The sequence below is a fragment of the Protomyctophum parallelum genome (genome assembly GCF_964188405.1).
Source record: "Protomyctophum parallelum genome assembly, chromosome: 16".
In the NCBI taxonomy this organism is placed as follows: Eukaryota; Metazoa; Chordata; class Actinopteri; order Myctophiformes; family Myctophidae; genus Protomyctophum; species Protomyctophum parallelum.
Genome location: NC_139711.1, coordinates 48,201,368 through 48,217,899, shown reverse-complemented (window position 1 = coordinate 48,217,899; position 16,532 = coordinate 48,201,368). Strand labels below are relative to the sequence as shown.

The following is a 16,532-nucleotide window of genomic DNA, read 5'->3' as shown; positions in this document are numbered from 1 at the left end:
CAGGGACCCCCTTAGCTGAGAGAGATGAAGCAGGGACCCCCTTAGCTGAGAGACAGATGAAGCAGGGACCCCCTTAGCTGAGAGACAGATGAAGCAGGGACCCCCTTAGCTGAGAGAGATGAAGCAGGGACCCCCTTAGCTGAGAGAGATGAAGCAGGGACCCCCTTAGCTGAGAGAGAGATGAAGCAGGGACCACCTTAGCTGAGAGAGAGATGAAGCAGGGACCCCCTTAGCTGAGAGAGAGATGAAGCAGGGACCACCTTAGCTGAGAGATCGATGAAGCAGGGACCACCTTAGCTGAGAGAGATGAAGCAGGGACCACCTTAGCTGAGAGACAGATGAAGCAGGGACCCTTTAGCTGAGAGAGATGAAGCCTAGACCCCCTTAGCTGAGAGAGATGAAGCAGGGACCCCCTTAGCTGAGAGACAGATGAAGCAGGGACCCCTTAGCTGAGAGAGATGAAGCAGGGACCACCTTAGCTGAGAGATAGATGAAGCAGGGACCCCCTTAGCTACACTTTACAATTTAGGCATTTAGCAGACGCTCTTAATCCAGAGCGATTTAAATTAAGCAAGAACAAAAAGCATGGCAATACATCACATACATAGAAAGTAGTTTTCCTTTTTTGTTTTCCTTTTTGTGTCAAAGTAAGCCTGCTGTGGAGGATCTCAGTGTTCTGGATGGAGTGTGTTACAGTATGTATGCGGGGCCTTGGTTATTTAGTCCTTTGTAGACTATGAGTAGTGTTTTGAAATCCATTCTCTGGGAGACCGGGAGCCAGTGGAGGGTGTGGTGTGCAAGACTGGTGTGATGTGTTCTCTTTTCTTTGTTTTTGTTAATAATCTAGCAGCAGAGTTTTGTATGAGTTGTAGTCTGTTTATGGCCATTTGTGGTAATCCTGTGAATAGAGCGTTGCAGTAATCTAGGCGGCTGGTGACAAAAGCATGGATGTTTTTTTCTGCATCTGGTTGTGTTAGTAAGGGTCGTATCTTGGCTATATTTCTGAGATGAGAAAAATGCAATTTTGGTTATTTTGTTGATGTGGGATGTGAAGTTGAGGTCTGAATCTATTATTACTCCGACATGCGTAAGCTAAGAACGTAACAGTGGAATATCTATATAATGAAACTATACATATACTATGCTATACATACTGTATATACTATGAAGTGCTATGACTACATACAATGCAGTTCTAGAGCTGTCTACGTAACATGCTATAAGTCTGTATAAAATGCTATCTAAGGGGGTAGGGTAAGTGCTACGGGCCATGATGGAGTCTGAACAGGTGGGTTTTCAGACTACGGCGGAAGATTGGGAGTGAGTCTGCAGTTCTGATTGTAATGGGAAGTTCATTCCATAGTTTAGATTGGGAGTGAGTCTGTAGTTCTGACTGCAATGGGAAGTTCATTCCATAGTCTAGATTGGGAGTGAGTCTGTAGTTCTGACTGCAATGGGAAGTTCATTCCATAGTTTAGATTGGGAGTGAGTCTGTAGTTCTGACTGTAATGGGAAGTTCATTCCATAGTTTAGATTGTGAGTGAGTCTGTAGTTCTGACTGTAATGAGAAGTTCATTCCATAGTTTAGATTGGGAGTGAGTCTGTAGTTCTGACTGCAATGGGAAGTTCATTCCATAGTGTAGATTGGGAGTGAGTCTGTAGTTCTGACTGCAATGGGAAGTTCATTCCATAGTTTAGATTGGGAGTGAGTCTGTAGTTCTGACTGTAATGAGAAGTTCATTCCATAGTTTAGATTGGGAGTGAGTCTGTAGTTCTGACTGTAATGAGAAGTGCATTCCATAGTTTAGATTGGGAGTGAGTCTGCAGTTCTGATTGTAATGGGAAGTTCATTCCATAGTTTAGATTGGGAGTGAGGCTGCAGTTCTGACTGTAATGAGAAGTTCATTCCATAGTTTAGATTGGGAGTGAGTCTGTAGTTCTGACTGTAATGGGAAGTGCATTCCATAGTTTAGATTGGGAGTGAGTCTGTAGTTCTGACTGTAATGGGAAGTGCATTCCATAGTGTAGATTGGGAGTGAGTCTGCAGTTCTGATTGTAATGGGAAGTTCATTCCATAGTTTAGATTGGGAGTGAGGCTGCAGTTCTGACTGTAATGAGAAGTTCATTCCATAGTTTAGATTGGGAGTGAGTCTGTAGTTCTGATTGTAATGGGAAGTGCATGTTTTTAGTGAGGGTACTTCCAGCTTCCCTGCGTTGGCTGATCTGAGTCAGTGTGCGAGAGGTTTGTAGGGTTCGCTCAGGGTTAGGGTTAGCTGAGAGACAGATGAGGCACTACATATTATATACATCGTAATGAATTGCGCTGCAGATTACATTTTGTGTTGGATTTATTTTAACGTGTATTTTCAGGCAGTTTTACCACTTCTTACACCCTCAATACTATAATACTTGTATACATAGTAATATACATAATACACGACTGAACCTTATGTTGCATTTCATTTAAAAAGAGGACAGTTAAGATCTGGTGCTTCACCTCTGGCAGTCGAGGTGTGGAGTAGCGACTGTATTCTTTGTGACCTGGGAGTTGTAGTTTTGTGTGACCTGGGAGTTGTAGTTTTGTGTGACCTGGGAGTTGTAGTTTTGTGTGACCTGGGAGTTGTAGAGGATGAGTTTCATTGTGTTTTCTACTGTCCACTATATATACCATGATTTAAGAAACTCTTTATTTGAAAAAAAAAAAATCAGGATAAGAACAAAGATTTGTTTTGGATGTCTGAATGTTTTATGTTAAATTGGTTGTTCAGCAGTGAAGCTTTTGTTTTAGGAAAATTCATAGAGAAGGCAGTTTTATGTTTTATCCCACGATTTTGTAATCCATTTTTCACCCCTGTGTCAATCATCTAATGTGATCCTGGGCTCTACACACCCTCCACCAACCTAGTCCCCATATATGGGGGACAAGGGGAGACCAACCTAGTCCCCATATATGGGGGACAAGGGGAGAGCAACCTAGTCCCCATATATGGGGGACAAGGGGAGACCAACCTAGTCCCCATATATGGGGGACAAGGGGAGACCAACCTAGTCCCCATATATGGGGGACAAGGGGAGAGCAACCTAGTCCCCATATATGGGGGACAAGGGGAGACCAACCTAGTCCCCATATATGGGGGACAAGGGGAGAGCAACCTAGTCCCCATATATGGGGGACAAGGGGAGACCAACCTAGTCCCCATATATGGGGGACAAGGGGAGACCAACCTAGTCCCCATATATGGGGGACAAGGGGAGACCAACCTAGTCCCCATATATGGGGGACAAGGGGAGACCAACCTAGTCCCCATATATGGGGGACAAGGGGAGACCAACCTAGTCCCCATATATGGGGGACAAGGGGAGACCAACCTAGTCCCCATATATGGGGGACAAGGGGAGAGCAACGGACTTGAACTCATGCTTCCTTCATGCCTGAGTGTCCAAGTTGCTCCTTTACACCTGACAGGGGGGAGTTTCCCTGCTTGGACGTAGCGCGTGGAAGGAACACGTTATTCCAACCAGTTCCTTTCCCCTCCATCAGGCGCCCCGGCTGGCCAGGGGGAGGCAGTATAGAGACCAGTTCCTTTCCCCTCCATCAGGCGCCCCGGCTGGCCAGGGGGAGGCAGTATAGAGACCAGTTCCTTTCCCCTCCATCAGGTGCCCCGGCTGGCCAGGGGGAGGCAGTTTTAGTGACCGGGATTACTACATGTGAGGGTACCTACCATACTTAAATACGCCCGGTTGGCTGGGCATCTTATGACGTAGAACACTTTAATAAAAACTCTATCTATGTACTCGTTTCAGAACCGACAGCTACAGCTCCATGGTGGACCCAGACAGAACCGACAGCTACAGCTCCATGGTGGACCCAGACAGGGAGGAGACGTTTGTGTTCCTGGACCATGTGGAGGAGGATGACCATCTGCCTGGACCCAACACACCCAGCCCCTACCCCCCTACCGTCCTGTCCACCAGCCCCATGACAGATGGACCCAACACAACCAGCCCCACCTCCCTGACGCATGGCCGACCAGGACAGGTGGGGAAGTCGTCAAATCATCTTCTATCTGTATATAGCACAGTGATTTAACGCAGTGTATAGCACAGTGATTTAACGCAGTGTATAGCACAGTGATATAACACAGTGTATATCACAGTGATATAACACAGTGTATAGCACAGTGATATAACACAGTGTATAACACAGTGATATAACACAGTGTATAGCACAGTGATATAACACAGTGATATAACACAGTGATATAACACAGTGTATAGCACAGTGATATAACACAGTGTATAACACAGTGATATAACACAGTGTATAGCACAGTGATATAACAGTGTATAGCACAGTGATATAACACAGTGTATAGCACAGTGATATAACACAGTGTATAACACAGTGATATAACACAGTGTATAGCACAGTGATATAACAGTGTATAGCACAGTGATATAACACAGTGTATAACACAGTGATATAACACAGTGTATAGCACAGTGATATAACACAGTGATATAACACAGTGATATAACACAGTGATATAACACAGTGTATAGCACAGTGATATAACACAGTGTATAACACAGTGATATAACACAGTATATAGCACAGTGATATAACACAGTGTATAGCACAGTGATATAACACAGTGTATAGCACAGTGATATAACACAGTGTATATCACAGTGTATAGCACAGTGTATAGCACAGTGATTTAACACAGTGTATAGCACAGTGATATAACAGTGTATAGCACAGTGATATAACACAGTGTATAGCACAGTGATATAACACAGTGTATATCACAGTGTATAGCACAGTGTATAGCACAGTGATATAACACAGTGTATAGCACAGTGATATAACACAGTGTATAGCACAGTGTATAGCACAGTGTATAGCACAGTGATTTAACACAGTGTATAGCACAGTGATATAACACAGTGTATAGCACAGTGATATAACACAGTGTATAGCACAGTGATATAACACAGTGTATAGCACAGTGATATAACACAGTGTATATCACAGTGTATAGCACAGTGTATAGCACAGTGATATAACACAGTGTATAGCACAGTGATATAACACAGTGTATAGCACAGTGATATAACACAGTGTATAGCACAGTGATTTAACACAGTGTATAGCACAGTGATATAACACAGTGTATAGCACAGTGATATAACACAGTGTATAGCACAGTGATTTAACACAGTGTATAGCACAGTGATATAACACAGTGTATAGCACAGTGATATAACACAGTGTATAGCACAGTGATATAACAGTGTATAGCACAGTGATATAACACAGTGTATAGCACAGTGATTTAACACAGTGTATAGCACAGTGATATAACACAGTGTATAGCACAGTGATATAACACAGTGATATAACAGTGTATAGCACAGTGATATAACACAGTGTATAGCACAGTGATATAACACAGTGTATAACACAGTGATATAACACAGTGATATAACAGTGTATAGCACAGTGATATAACACAGTGTATAGCACAGTGATATAACACAGTGTATAGCACAGTGATATAACACAGTGTATATCACAGTGATATAACACAGTGTATAGCACAGTGATATAACACAGTGTATAGCACAGTGATATAACACAGTGTATAGCACAGTGATATAACACAGTGTATAGCACAGTGATATAACACAGTGTATAGCACAGTGATATAACACAGTGTATAGCACAGTGATATAACACAGTGTATAGCACAGTGATATAACAGTGTATAGCACAGTGATATAACAGTGTATAGCACAGTGATATAACACAGTGTATAGCACAGTGATATAACACAGTGTATATCACAGTGATATAACACAGTGTATAGCACAGTGATATAACACAGTGTATAGCACAGTGATATAACACAGTGTATAGCACAGTGATATAACACAGTGTATAGCACAGTGATATAACACAGTGTATAGCACAGTGATATAACACAGTGTATAGCACAGTGATATAACAGTGTATAGCACAGTGATATAACACAGTGTATAGCACAGTGATATAACACAGTGTATAGCACAGTGATATAACACAGTGTATAACACAGTGATATAACACAGTGTATAGCACAGTGATATAACACAGTGTATAGCACAGTGATATAACAGTGTATAGCACAGTGATATAACAGTGTATAGCACAGTGATATAACACAGTGTATAGCACAGTGATATAACAGTGTATAGCACAGTGATATAACACAGTGTATAGCACAGTGATATAACAGTGTACAGCACAGTGATATAACACAGTGTATAGCACAGTGATATATCACAGTGTATAGCACAGTGATATAACACAGTGTATATCACAGTGATATAACACAGTGTATAGCACAGTGATATAACACAGTGTATAGCACAGTGATATAACACAGTGTATAGCACAGTGATATAACACAGTGTATAGCACAGTGATATAACACAGTGTATAGCACAGTGATATAACACAGTGTATAGCACAGTGATATAACACAGTGTATAGCACAGTGATATAACAGTGTATAGCACAGTGATATAACAGTGTATAGCACAGTGATATAACACAGTGTATAGCACAGTGATATAACACAGTGTATATCACAGTGATATAACACAGTGTATAGCACAGTGATATAACACAGTGTATAGCACAGTGATATAACACAGTGTATAGCACAGTGATATAACACAGTGTATAGCACAGTGATATAACACAGTGTATAGCACAGTGATATAACACAGTGTATAGCACAGTGATATAACAGTGTATAGCACAGTGATATAACACAGTGTATAGCACAGTGATATAACACAGTGTATAGCACAGTGATATAACACAGTGTATAACACAGTGATATAACACAGTGTATAGCACAGTGATATAACACAGTGTATAGCACAGTGATATAACAGTGTATAGCACAGTGATATAACACAGTGTATAGCACAGTGATATAACAGTGTATAGCACAGTGATATAACACAGTGTATAGCACAGTGATATAACAGTGTACAGCACAGTGATATAACACAGTGTATAGCACAGTGATATAACACAGTGTATAGCACAGTGATATAACACAGTGTATAGCACAGTGATATAACACAGTGTATAGCACAGTGATATAACACAGTGTATAGCACAGTGATATAACACAGTGTACAGCACAGTGATATAACACAGTGTATAGCACAGTGATATAACACAGTGTATAGCACAGTCATATAACACAGTGTATAGCACAGTGATATAACACAGTGTATAGCACAGTGATATAACACAGTGTATAGCACAGTGATATAACACAGTGTATAGCACAGTGATATAACACAGTGTATAGCACAGTGATATAACACAGTGTATCACAGTGATATAACACAGTGTATAGCACAGTGATATAACACAGTGTATAGCACAGTGATATAACAGTGTATAGCACAGTGATATAACACAGTGTATAGCACAGTGATATAACAGTGTATAGCACAGTGATATAACACAGTGTATAGCACAGTGATATAACACAGTGTATCACAGTGATATAACACAGTGTATAGCACAGTGATATAACACAGTGTATAGCACAGTGTATAACACAGTGTATAGCACAGTGATATAACAGTGTATAGCACAGTGATATAACACAGTGTATCACAGTGATATAACACAGTGTATAGAACAGTGATATAACAGTGTATAGCACAGTGATATAACAGTGTATAGCACAGTGATATAACACAGTGTATCACAGTGATATAACACAGTGTATAGAACAGTGATATAACACAGTGTATAGCACAGTGATATAACACAGTGTATAGAACAGTGATATAACAGTGTATAGCACAGTGATATAACACAGTGTATAGCACAGTGATATAACACAGTGTATAGCACAGTGATATAACACAGTGTATAGCACAGTGATATAGCACAGTGATATAACAGTGTATAGCACAGTGATATAACAGTGTATAGCACAGTGATATAACAGTGTATAGCACAGTGATATAACAGTGTATAGCACAGTGATATAACAGTGTATAGCACAGTGATATAACACAGTGTATAGCACAGTGATATAACACAGTGTATAGCACAGTGATATAACACAGTGTATAGCACAGTGATATAACAGTGTATAGCACAGTGATATAACACAGTGTATAGCACAGTGATATAACAGTGTATAGCACAGTGATATAACAGTGTATAGCACAGTGATATAACACAGTGTATAGCACAGTGATATAACACAGTGTATAGCACAGTGATATAACACAGTGTATAGCACAGTGATATAACACAGTGTATAGCACAGTGATATAACACAGTGTATAGCACAGTGATATAACAGTGTATAGCACAGTGATATAACACAGTGTATAGCACAGTGATATAACACAGTGTATAGCACAGTGATATAACAGTGTATAGCACAGTGATATAACACAGTGTATAGCACAGTGATATAACAGTGTATAGCACAGTGATATAACACAGTGTATAGCACAGTGATATAACAGTGTATAGCACAGTGATATAACACAGTGTATAGCACAGTGATATAACACAGTGTATAGCACAGTGATATAACAGTGTATAGCACAGTGATATAACAGTGTATAGCACAGTGATATAACAGTGTATAGCACAGTGATATAACACAGTGTATAGCACAGTGATATAACAGTGTATATCACAGTGATATAACAGTGTATAGCACAGTGATATAACAGTGTATATCACAGTGATATAACAGTGTATAGCACAGTGATATAACACAGTGTATAGCACAGTGGTATAACACAGTGTATAGCACAGTGGTTTTCAACCAGTGGACCACCGGCTGGTGTGCCATTCTTGGAAGTAGCTAGACGTAGCCAAAACTAAAACAAATTAAAATAGCCAATCTACAGGCTCACAATGTGAATATGTACATATTAAAAATAGTTATTGCTTGTAATTTTTCGTCGTAGTTTTAGTCGACGAAAACAACATGTTGGGGACGTAACCTCGCCTCTCGTTACGTCATGTTGTAGTATTGTTTTGTAGTCATCAGGATGATATCGCTAAGTCATGTTGTAGTATTGTTTTGTAGTCATCAGGATGATATCGTTACGTCATGTTGTAGTATTGTTTTGTAGTCATCAGGATGATATCGTTACGTCATGTTGTATTGTTTTGTAGTCATCAGGATGATATCGTTACGTCATGTTGTAGTATTGTTTTGTAGTCATCAGGATGATATCGTTAAGTCATGTTGTAGTATTGTTTTGTAGTCATCAGGATGATATCGCTAAGTCATGTTGTAGTATTGTTTTGTAGTCATCAGGATGATATCGTTACGTCATGTTGTAGTATTGTTTTGTAGTCATCAGGATGATATCGTTACGTCATGTTGTAGTATTGTTTTGTAGTCATCAGGATGATATCGTTAAGTCATGTTGTAGTATTGTTTTGTAGTCATCAGGATGATATCGTTACGTCATGTTGTAGTATTGTTTTGTAGTCATCAGGATGATATCGTTAAGTCATGTTGTAGTATTGTTTTGTAGTCATCAGGATGATATCGCTAAGTCATGTTGTAGTATTGTTTTGTAGTCATCAGGATGATATCGTTACGTCATGTTGTAGTATTGTTTTGTAGTCATCAGGATGATATCGCTAAGTCATGTTGTAGTATTGTTTTGTAGTCATCAGGATGATATCGTTAAGTCATGTTGTAGTATTGTTTTGTAGTCATCAGGATGATATCGTTACGTCATGTTGTAGTATTGTTTTGTAGTCATCAGGATGATATCGTTACGTCATGTTGTAGTATTGTTTTGTAGTCATCAGGATGATATCGTTACGTCATGTTGTATTGTTTTGTAGTCATCAGGATGATATCGTTACGTCATGTTGTAGTCATTGTTTTGTAGTCATCAGGATGATATCGTTAAGTCATGTTGTAGTATTGTTTTGTAGTCATCAGGATGATATCTCTAAGTCATGTTGTAGTATTGTTTTGTAGTCATCAGGATGATATCGTTACGTCATGTTGTAGTATTGTTTTGTAGTCATCAGGATGATATCGTTACGTCATGTTGTAGTATTGTTTTGTAGTCATCAGGATGATATCGTTACGTCATGTTGTAGTATTGTTTTGTAGTCATCAGGATGATATCGTTACGTCATGTTGTAGTATTGTTTTGTAGTCATCAGGATGATATCGTTACGTCATGTTGTAGTATTGTTTTTGTAGTCATCAGGATGATATCGTTACGTCATGTTGTATTGTTTTGTAGTCATCAGGATGATATCGTTACGTCATGTTGTAGTCATTGTTTTGTAGTCATCAGGATGATATCGTTAAGTCATGTTGTAGTATTGTTTTGTAGTCATCAGGATGATATCTCTAAGTCATGTTGTAGTATTGTTTTGTAGTCATCAGGATGATATCGTTACGTCATGTTGTAGTATTGTTTTGTAGTCATCAGGATGATATCGTTACGTCATGTTGTAGTATTGTTTTGTAGTCATCAGGATGATATCGTTACGTCATGTTGTAGTATTGTTTTTGTAGTCATCAGGATGATATCGTTACGTCATGTTGTAGTATTGTTTTGTAGTCATCAGGATGATATCATTACGTCATGTTGTAGTATTGTTTTGTAGTCATCAGGATGATATCGTTACGTCATGTTGTAGTATTGTTTTGTAGTCATCAGGATGATATCGTTACGTCATGTTGTAGTATTGTTTTGTAGTCATCAGGATGATATCGTTAAGTCATGTTGTAGTATTGTTTTGTAGTCATCAGGATGATATCTCTAAGTCATGTTGTAGTATTGTTTTGTAGTCATCAGGATGATATCGTTACGTCATGTTGTAGTATTGTTTTGTAGTCATCAGGATGATATCGCTACGTCATGTTGTAGTATTGTTTTGTAGTCATCAGGATGATATCGCTAAGTCATGTTGTATTGTTTTGTAGTCATCAGGATGATATCATTATGTCCTGTTGTATTGTTTTGTAGTCATCAGGATGATATCGCTAAGTCATGTTGTATTGTTTTGTAGTCATCAGGATGATATCATTACGTCATGTTGTAGTATTGTTTTGTAGTCATCAGGATGATATCATTATGTCATGTTGTAGTATTGTTTTGTAGTCATCAGGATGATATCGCTAAGTCATGTTGTAGTCATTGTTTTGTAGTCATCAGGATGATATGGTTACGTCATGTTGTAGTATTGTTTTGTAGTCATCAGGATGATATCGTTACGTCATGTTGTAGTATTGTTTTGTAGTCATCAGGATGATATCGCTACGTCATGTTGTAGTATTGTTTTGTAGTCATCAGGATGATATCGCTAAGTCGAGTACACCCCTCCATTCCGAAACAACGCTATTCCGAAGGTTCACTTCCATGTTTCGGAATGGCAGTGTTTCCTAATTTTATAATAGACCCTGGCATTCCGAAAAAAAACGCATCGCCTTTTCGAAGATTGACTTCCATTATTCGAAATGGCGGGGTTTTATTATTTTCTATAACACCCCGTCATTCCGAATATAGCCTTTTATTTGTTATTATTTCATATTATTTGTCATTTGTGGCTTCCCCGAGTCCCTCAGACTCCCTCCACTAGTTGCTCCGTCCATAAAATGCGTGTGTGCGGCTGTGCGCTCAGTTAAATTCCCCCTCACACCATACTGATGTCTCCGCTGCCGTAACACCCCCTCTTTCCCCTCTCTCTCTCTCTCTCTCTCTCTCCTCTCAACAACGGCTTTATATTACCTTTACGCAGCGGCTATGCGCTCCTCCTCTCCCCCACCCTCTCTCTCTCTCTCTCTCTCTCTCTCTCTCTCTCTCTCTCTCTCTCTCTCTACCATGGCTCGAACCAATTTCGCCTGAATTTTAAACTGTGCGATCAAAAAAATATAACTGGGAGCACCAGTGCCACTGCTGCTGCATATAATTGCTGTAGTGCGACCAAAACGATCGCGACCGAAAGTGTCGCGGGCCGGTTCCGTCCCGCGAGATGATTTAAACTTGTAGAGCATAAATATCTGAGCATGTAAAAAAAAAAAAAAGTTCCTAGTCCATTCCATTCCAGAGTTATGATTGTTTAAAGAAATATCTCCTTGGCTTGGCTCTGCTCTCCCTCAGCTGATCTGACCAAAGGTCCGCAGCTGTGAGAGACAACAAAAGGGCTCAATTGAATGGAATGTGTGGAGGCAACACACACACACACACACACACACACACACACACACACACACAGATGATGTTATGAAAATAACTTCTCATATATATATATATATATATATATATATATATATATATATATATATATATATATATATATATATATTCTTATTTTTTCTTCAATAAATAAGCAGGCCTGCCTAAAACAAAGGGTTTTGTAGCCATTTACAAATCCAGAAATTATAGCAGAGACAGTATTAGAATTTAATAATATTTTCATCTGGTTTATTGCCTCTTCTTAAACAAAAATCCCAAAGTGGGGTCCGGGGACCCCTAGGGGTCCTTGAGGGAGTTACAGAGGGTCCTCAGCTAAATTATATTAGGAACCAAATTGACCCTTATGGCCTGGGTCTGAAACTCTTGAGAGTGTACATATTATGGGTATACCAATTTCCCTGTACATTTGTACACTCTCAGAGTTAAATTAACTTTGATTTTGCAATATACAGTGGGGTCCCAGAGATAGAAATGGGGAACAGTATAGCCTCACTGCTAGAGCCATAAAAATCTTCTCTTATGGGGTCCCCGTCCCTGGCATATATTTTCAAATGGGGGGTCCGTGGGCTAATGAGTGTCAATTTGGGGGTCCTTGACATGAAAAAGTTTGGGAACCACTGTTGTAGGCTACAAGTGTAATACCAATAATGAATGTAAAAAAATGATTACATATTGGTGCTCGTTAAATTTTGGTGGGTGCTCCTAATTTTTTTCTGGTGCTCCTTCATTCTGAATTTGGGAGCACCAGTGCTACCAATTAAAAAGGTTAATTTCGAGCCCTGCTCTCCCCTCTCTCTCTCTCGCTCTCTCTCCCCTCTCTCTTTCGCTCTCCCCTCTCTTTCTCTCTCCCCTCTCTCTCTCTCCCCTCTCTCTCTCCCCCCTCTCTCTCTCCCCCCCTCTCTCTCTCCCCTCTCTCTCTCCCCCCTCTCTCTCCCCCCTCTCTCTCTCTCCCTCCCCCCCTCTCTCTCTCTCCCCCTCTCTCTCTCTCCCTCCCCCCCTCTCTCTCCCCCCCCCTCTCTCTCCCCTCTCTCTCTCCCCCCTCTCTCTCTCTCCCTCCCCCCCTCTCTCTCCCTCCCCCCTCTCTCTCCCCCCCCCCTCTCTCTCTCTCTCTGACACATTTGAAAAGGCTTTCATATACTAGCTAGGCGGGAAATAGCTGTTTTCAATGCATGATAGTCCGGTTGGTGATAGAAGCATGAACTTTATGACCCTAATCGATAATCAACTTCGGGCCACGCAGAATTCCAATTTTTTCAAGGTGGCCCGCCAGTTTTAAAAATGGCTGCAACTGTAAATACGTTTTGGACTATATCACTTCGCTGGGGCTGTAAATATTTTTATTTCCACTCGTTTTGATGTAAGAGAATATGTTCTGGAGGTATTTCTACCAAGTACGATATAAAAAGTAAAATTAGGTTCAAATATGGAGGCATGTTTTCCAATATGGCTGCCAATAAACTGTATAAGTGTTAATCTGCTCATGGTTAATGCACAGTTGGTGATGCAAACATGACATTTGGCACAGATCACCTTTATGACATCCTAATTCATTATCAACCTTGGGCCACGCAGAATGCCTACATTTTCAAGATGGCCGCCAGTTTTCAAAATCGCTGCAACTGGACCTACGTTTTGGACAATATCACTTTGCTGGGGCTGAATCTTTGATTTCCCCCTAATGTTGATATAAGAGAATATGTTCTGGAGGTATTTGTACCAGTTAAGATACAAAAAAGAACATTAAGTTCCAATATGGTGGCATGTTTTCCAATATGGCTGCCTATAAATTGCATAACTGTACTACTCATGGTTCGGCTCATGGTTAATCCACAGTTGGTGATACAAGCATGACATTTGGCACAGATCACCTTTATACCACCCTAATTAGTAATCAACCTCGGGCCATGCATAATTCCTCATTTTTTCAAGATGGCCGCCAGGTTTCACCAGTTGAAATGGCTTCAACTGGGCCTACGTTAAGGACTATATCCTTTTGCTGAGACTGTAATTTTCTATTATTTCCCCCTCATTTTGATATAAGGTATTTCTATGAAGTACGATCAGAAATAACATTAGGTTCCAATATGGTGGCATGTTTTCCAATATGGCTGCCGATAAATTGCATTAATGTACATGCTCATGGATAATATACAGTTGGTGATACAAGCATGAAAGATGGCACAGATCACCTTTATACCACACTAATTGGTAATCAACCTCGTGCCATGCATAATCCCTCAATTTGTGAAGATGGCTGACAGGTTTACAAAATTCCAAAAGCCCAATTCACAAGTTGTTATTTTGTTATTGCAGTACCAGGGCACACTGGTTGACACTATAGCTGTGATACTCAGCATGAGGTTCAATGCTAATACATTTTCTATAAGGTTTCCTAAATGCTGTTTAGCTTGCCCCAAATTAAAGTTAAACTGCTGCACCTGAATTGACAGGATGTGCCAGCGCGGGAGAGCCGAGCCAAGGAAGACAGGGCTTTAGTCTTTCGGAAGGTGTACAGGTGATTTTACTTGTTACTTGTGCAAGCAGAGCGTGCAAGTAATGTTATCAGTCAGGTGCTACGATGCGTATGTCCCTTAGCAGCATATGATATGACGTCATATGTTGGCACAAAGCAGGTATGTTTTCCGTCATGCTACGAAGCATATGTCCCATGACGTGATGAAGATATGTACCAATGTCTCTTAGCAGTCATATGCTGGCACGGGACATACGAAAGCAGACCGTGCAGGTATGTTTTCCGTCATGCTACGAAGCCTATGTCCCAGATATGTACCAATGCCAGGGTATAATTGGTTATCGATGGTGACGTAACGATGACATGTTTCAGTGTCGGGTGGACTAATGTATACATTTATGTAATCTGACACCACTGCCATAACAGGCATAAGTAATCATTACCATACTTCAAAATACTACTTTTTTTCATCCAAAAGCAAGGTACGCAGCAAATAGCTAAACCTAATAATTCAATAAAGCAAATGTTCTTTCACAGAGAGGCTGAGATTTGAAAGTTTGTAGCGGTCTACAGTACTTGCACGCTCTGCTTGCGCACTAGTAGGCCATTTATGGCCTACTAGTGTGCAAAAAGCAAGTAGGCACTCGACAGAGTGCAGTTCTAGTTAGAAATACCTCCAGAACATGTTCTCTTACATAAAAATGAGGGGGAATTCTTTTTTATTTTTTAAATACAGCCCCAGCAAAAGGATATAGTCCAAAACATAGGCACAGTTGAAGCCATTACAACTGGTGAAAACTGGTGGCCATCTTGAAAAATGTAGGAATTATGCGTGGCCTGAGGTTGATTACCAATTAGTGTGGTATAAAGGTGATCTGTGCCAAATGCCATGCTTGTATCACCAACTGTGGATTAACCATGAGCAGATGTACATTTATGCAATTTCTCAGCAGCCATATTGAAAGATATACCGCCATATTGGAACCTAATGTTATTGTTTTATCTCACTTGGTAGAAATACCTATACCTCCAGGACATATCTTATACCAAAATTAGGGGAAATTCTAAGTTTTATAGGCCCCGCAAATTGGTGTAGTCCAAAACGTATGTCCAATTGCAAACTGGCGGCCATCTTGGAAAATGGAGGAATTTTGCGTGGCCCGAGGTTGATTATCGATTATGGTCATATAAAGGTCATCTGTGCCAAATGTCATGCTTCTATCACCAACTGAACTATCACCTCTATTTCCCGCCTAGCTATACTATCAATATTTGTTCAAATAAAGTTTGGCCTTATTGGTGGAGGTTGTAGAGGTGGGTGGAGGTGGGTGGAGTGTGGAGGTGGGTGGAGGGGTGGAGGTGTGGGTGGTGGTGGGTGGAGGAGTCTAGAGGTGGGTGGAGGAGGGTGGAGGTGGGTGGAGATGGGTGGAGGAGGGTGGAGGTTGTAAAGGTGGGTGGAGGAGGGTGGAGGTTGTAGAGGTGGGTGGAGGGGTGGAGGTTGTAGAGGTGGGTGGAGGTGGGTGGAGGAGGGTGGAGGTGGGTGGGTGGAGTCTAGAGGTGGGTGGAGGTGGGTGGAGGAGTCTAGAGGTGGGTGGAGGAGGGTGGAGGTTGTAGAGGTGAGTGGAGGGGTGGAGGTTGTAGAGGTGGGTGGAGATGGGTGGAGGAGTCTAGAGGTGGGTGGAGGAGGGTGGAGGTGGGTGGAGGTGGGTGGGTGGAGTCTAGAGGTGGGTGGAGGTGGGTGGAGGAGTCTAGAGGTGGGTGGAGGAGGGTG

The 16,532-nt window shown here is 40.8% G+C and overlaps 1 protein-coding gene across 2 annotated transcripts in view; it reads left to right on the top strand.

Moving 5' to 3' along the window:
* noa1 (nitric oxide associated 1) overlaps positions 1-16,532 on the top strand; it is a 63,940-nt gene that overhangs the window by 1,915 nt on the left and 45,493 nt on the right. For both annotated transcript variants that reach the window (XM_083785358.1, XM_083785359.1), the window contains one exon: positions 3,805-4,039. In XM_083785358.1, coding sequence (XP_083641484.1) covers positions 3,805-4,039 — 235 coding nt within the window. The remainder of the gene's footprint in view (positions 1-3,804; positions 4,040-16,532) is intronic.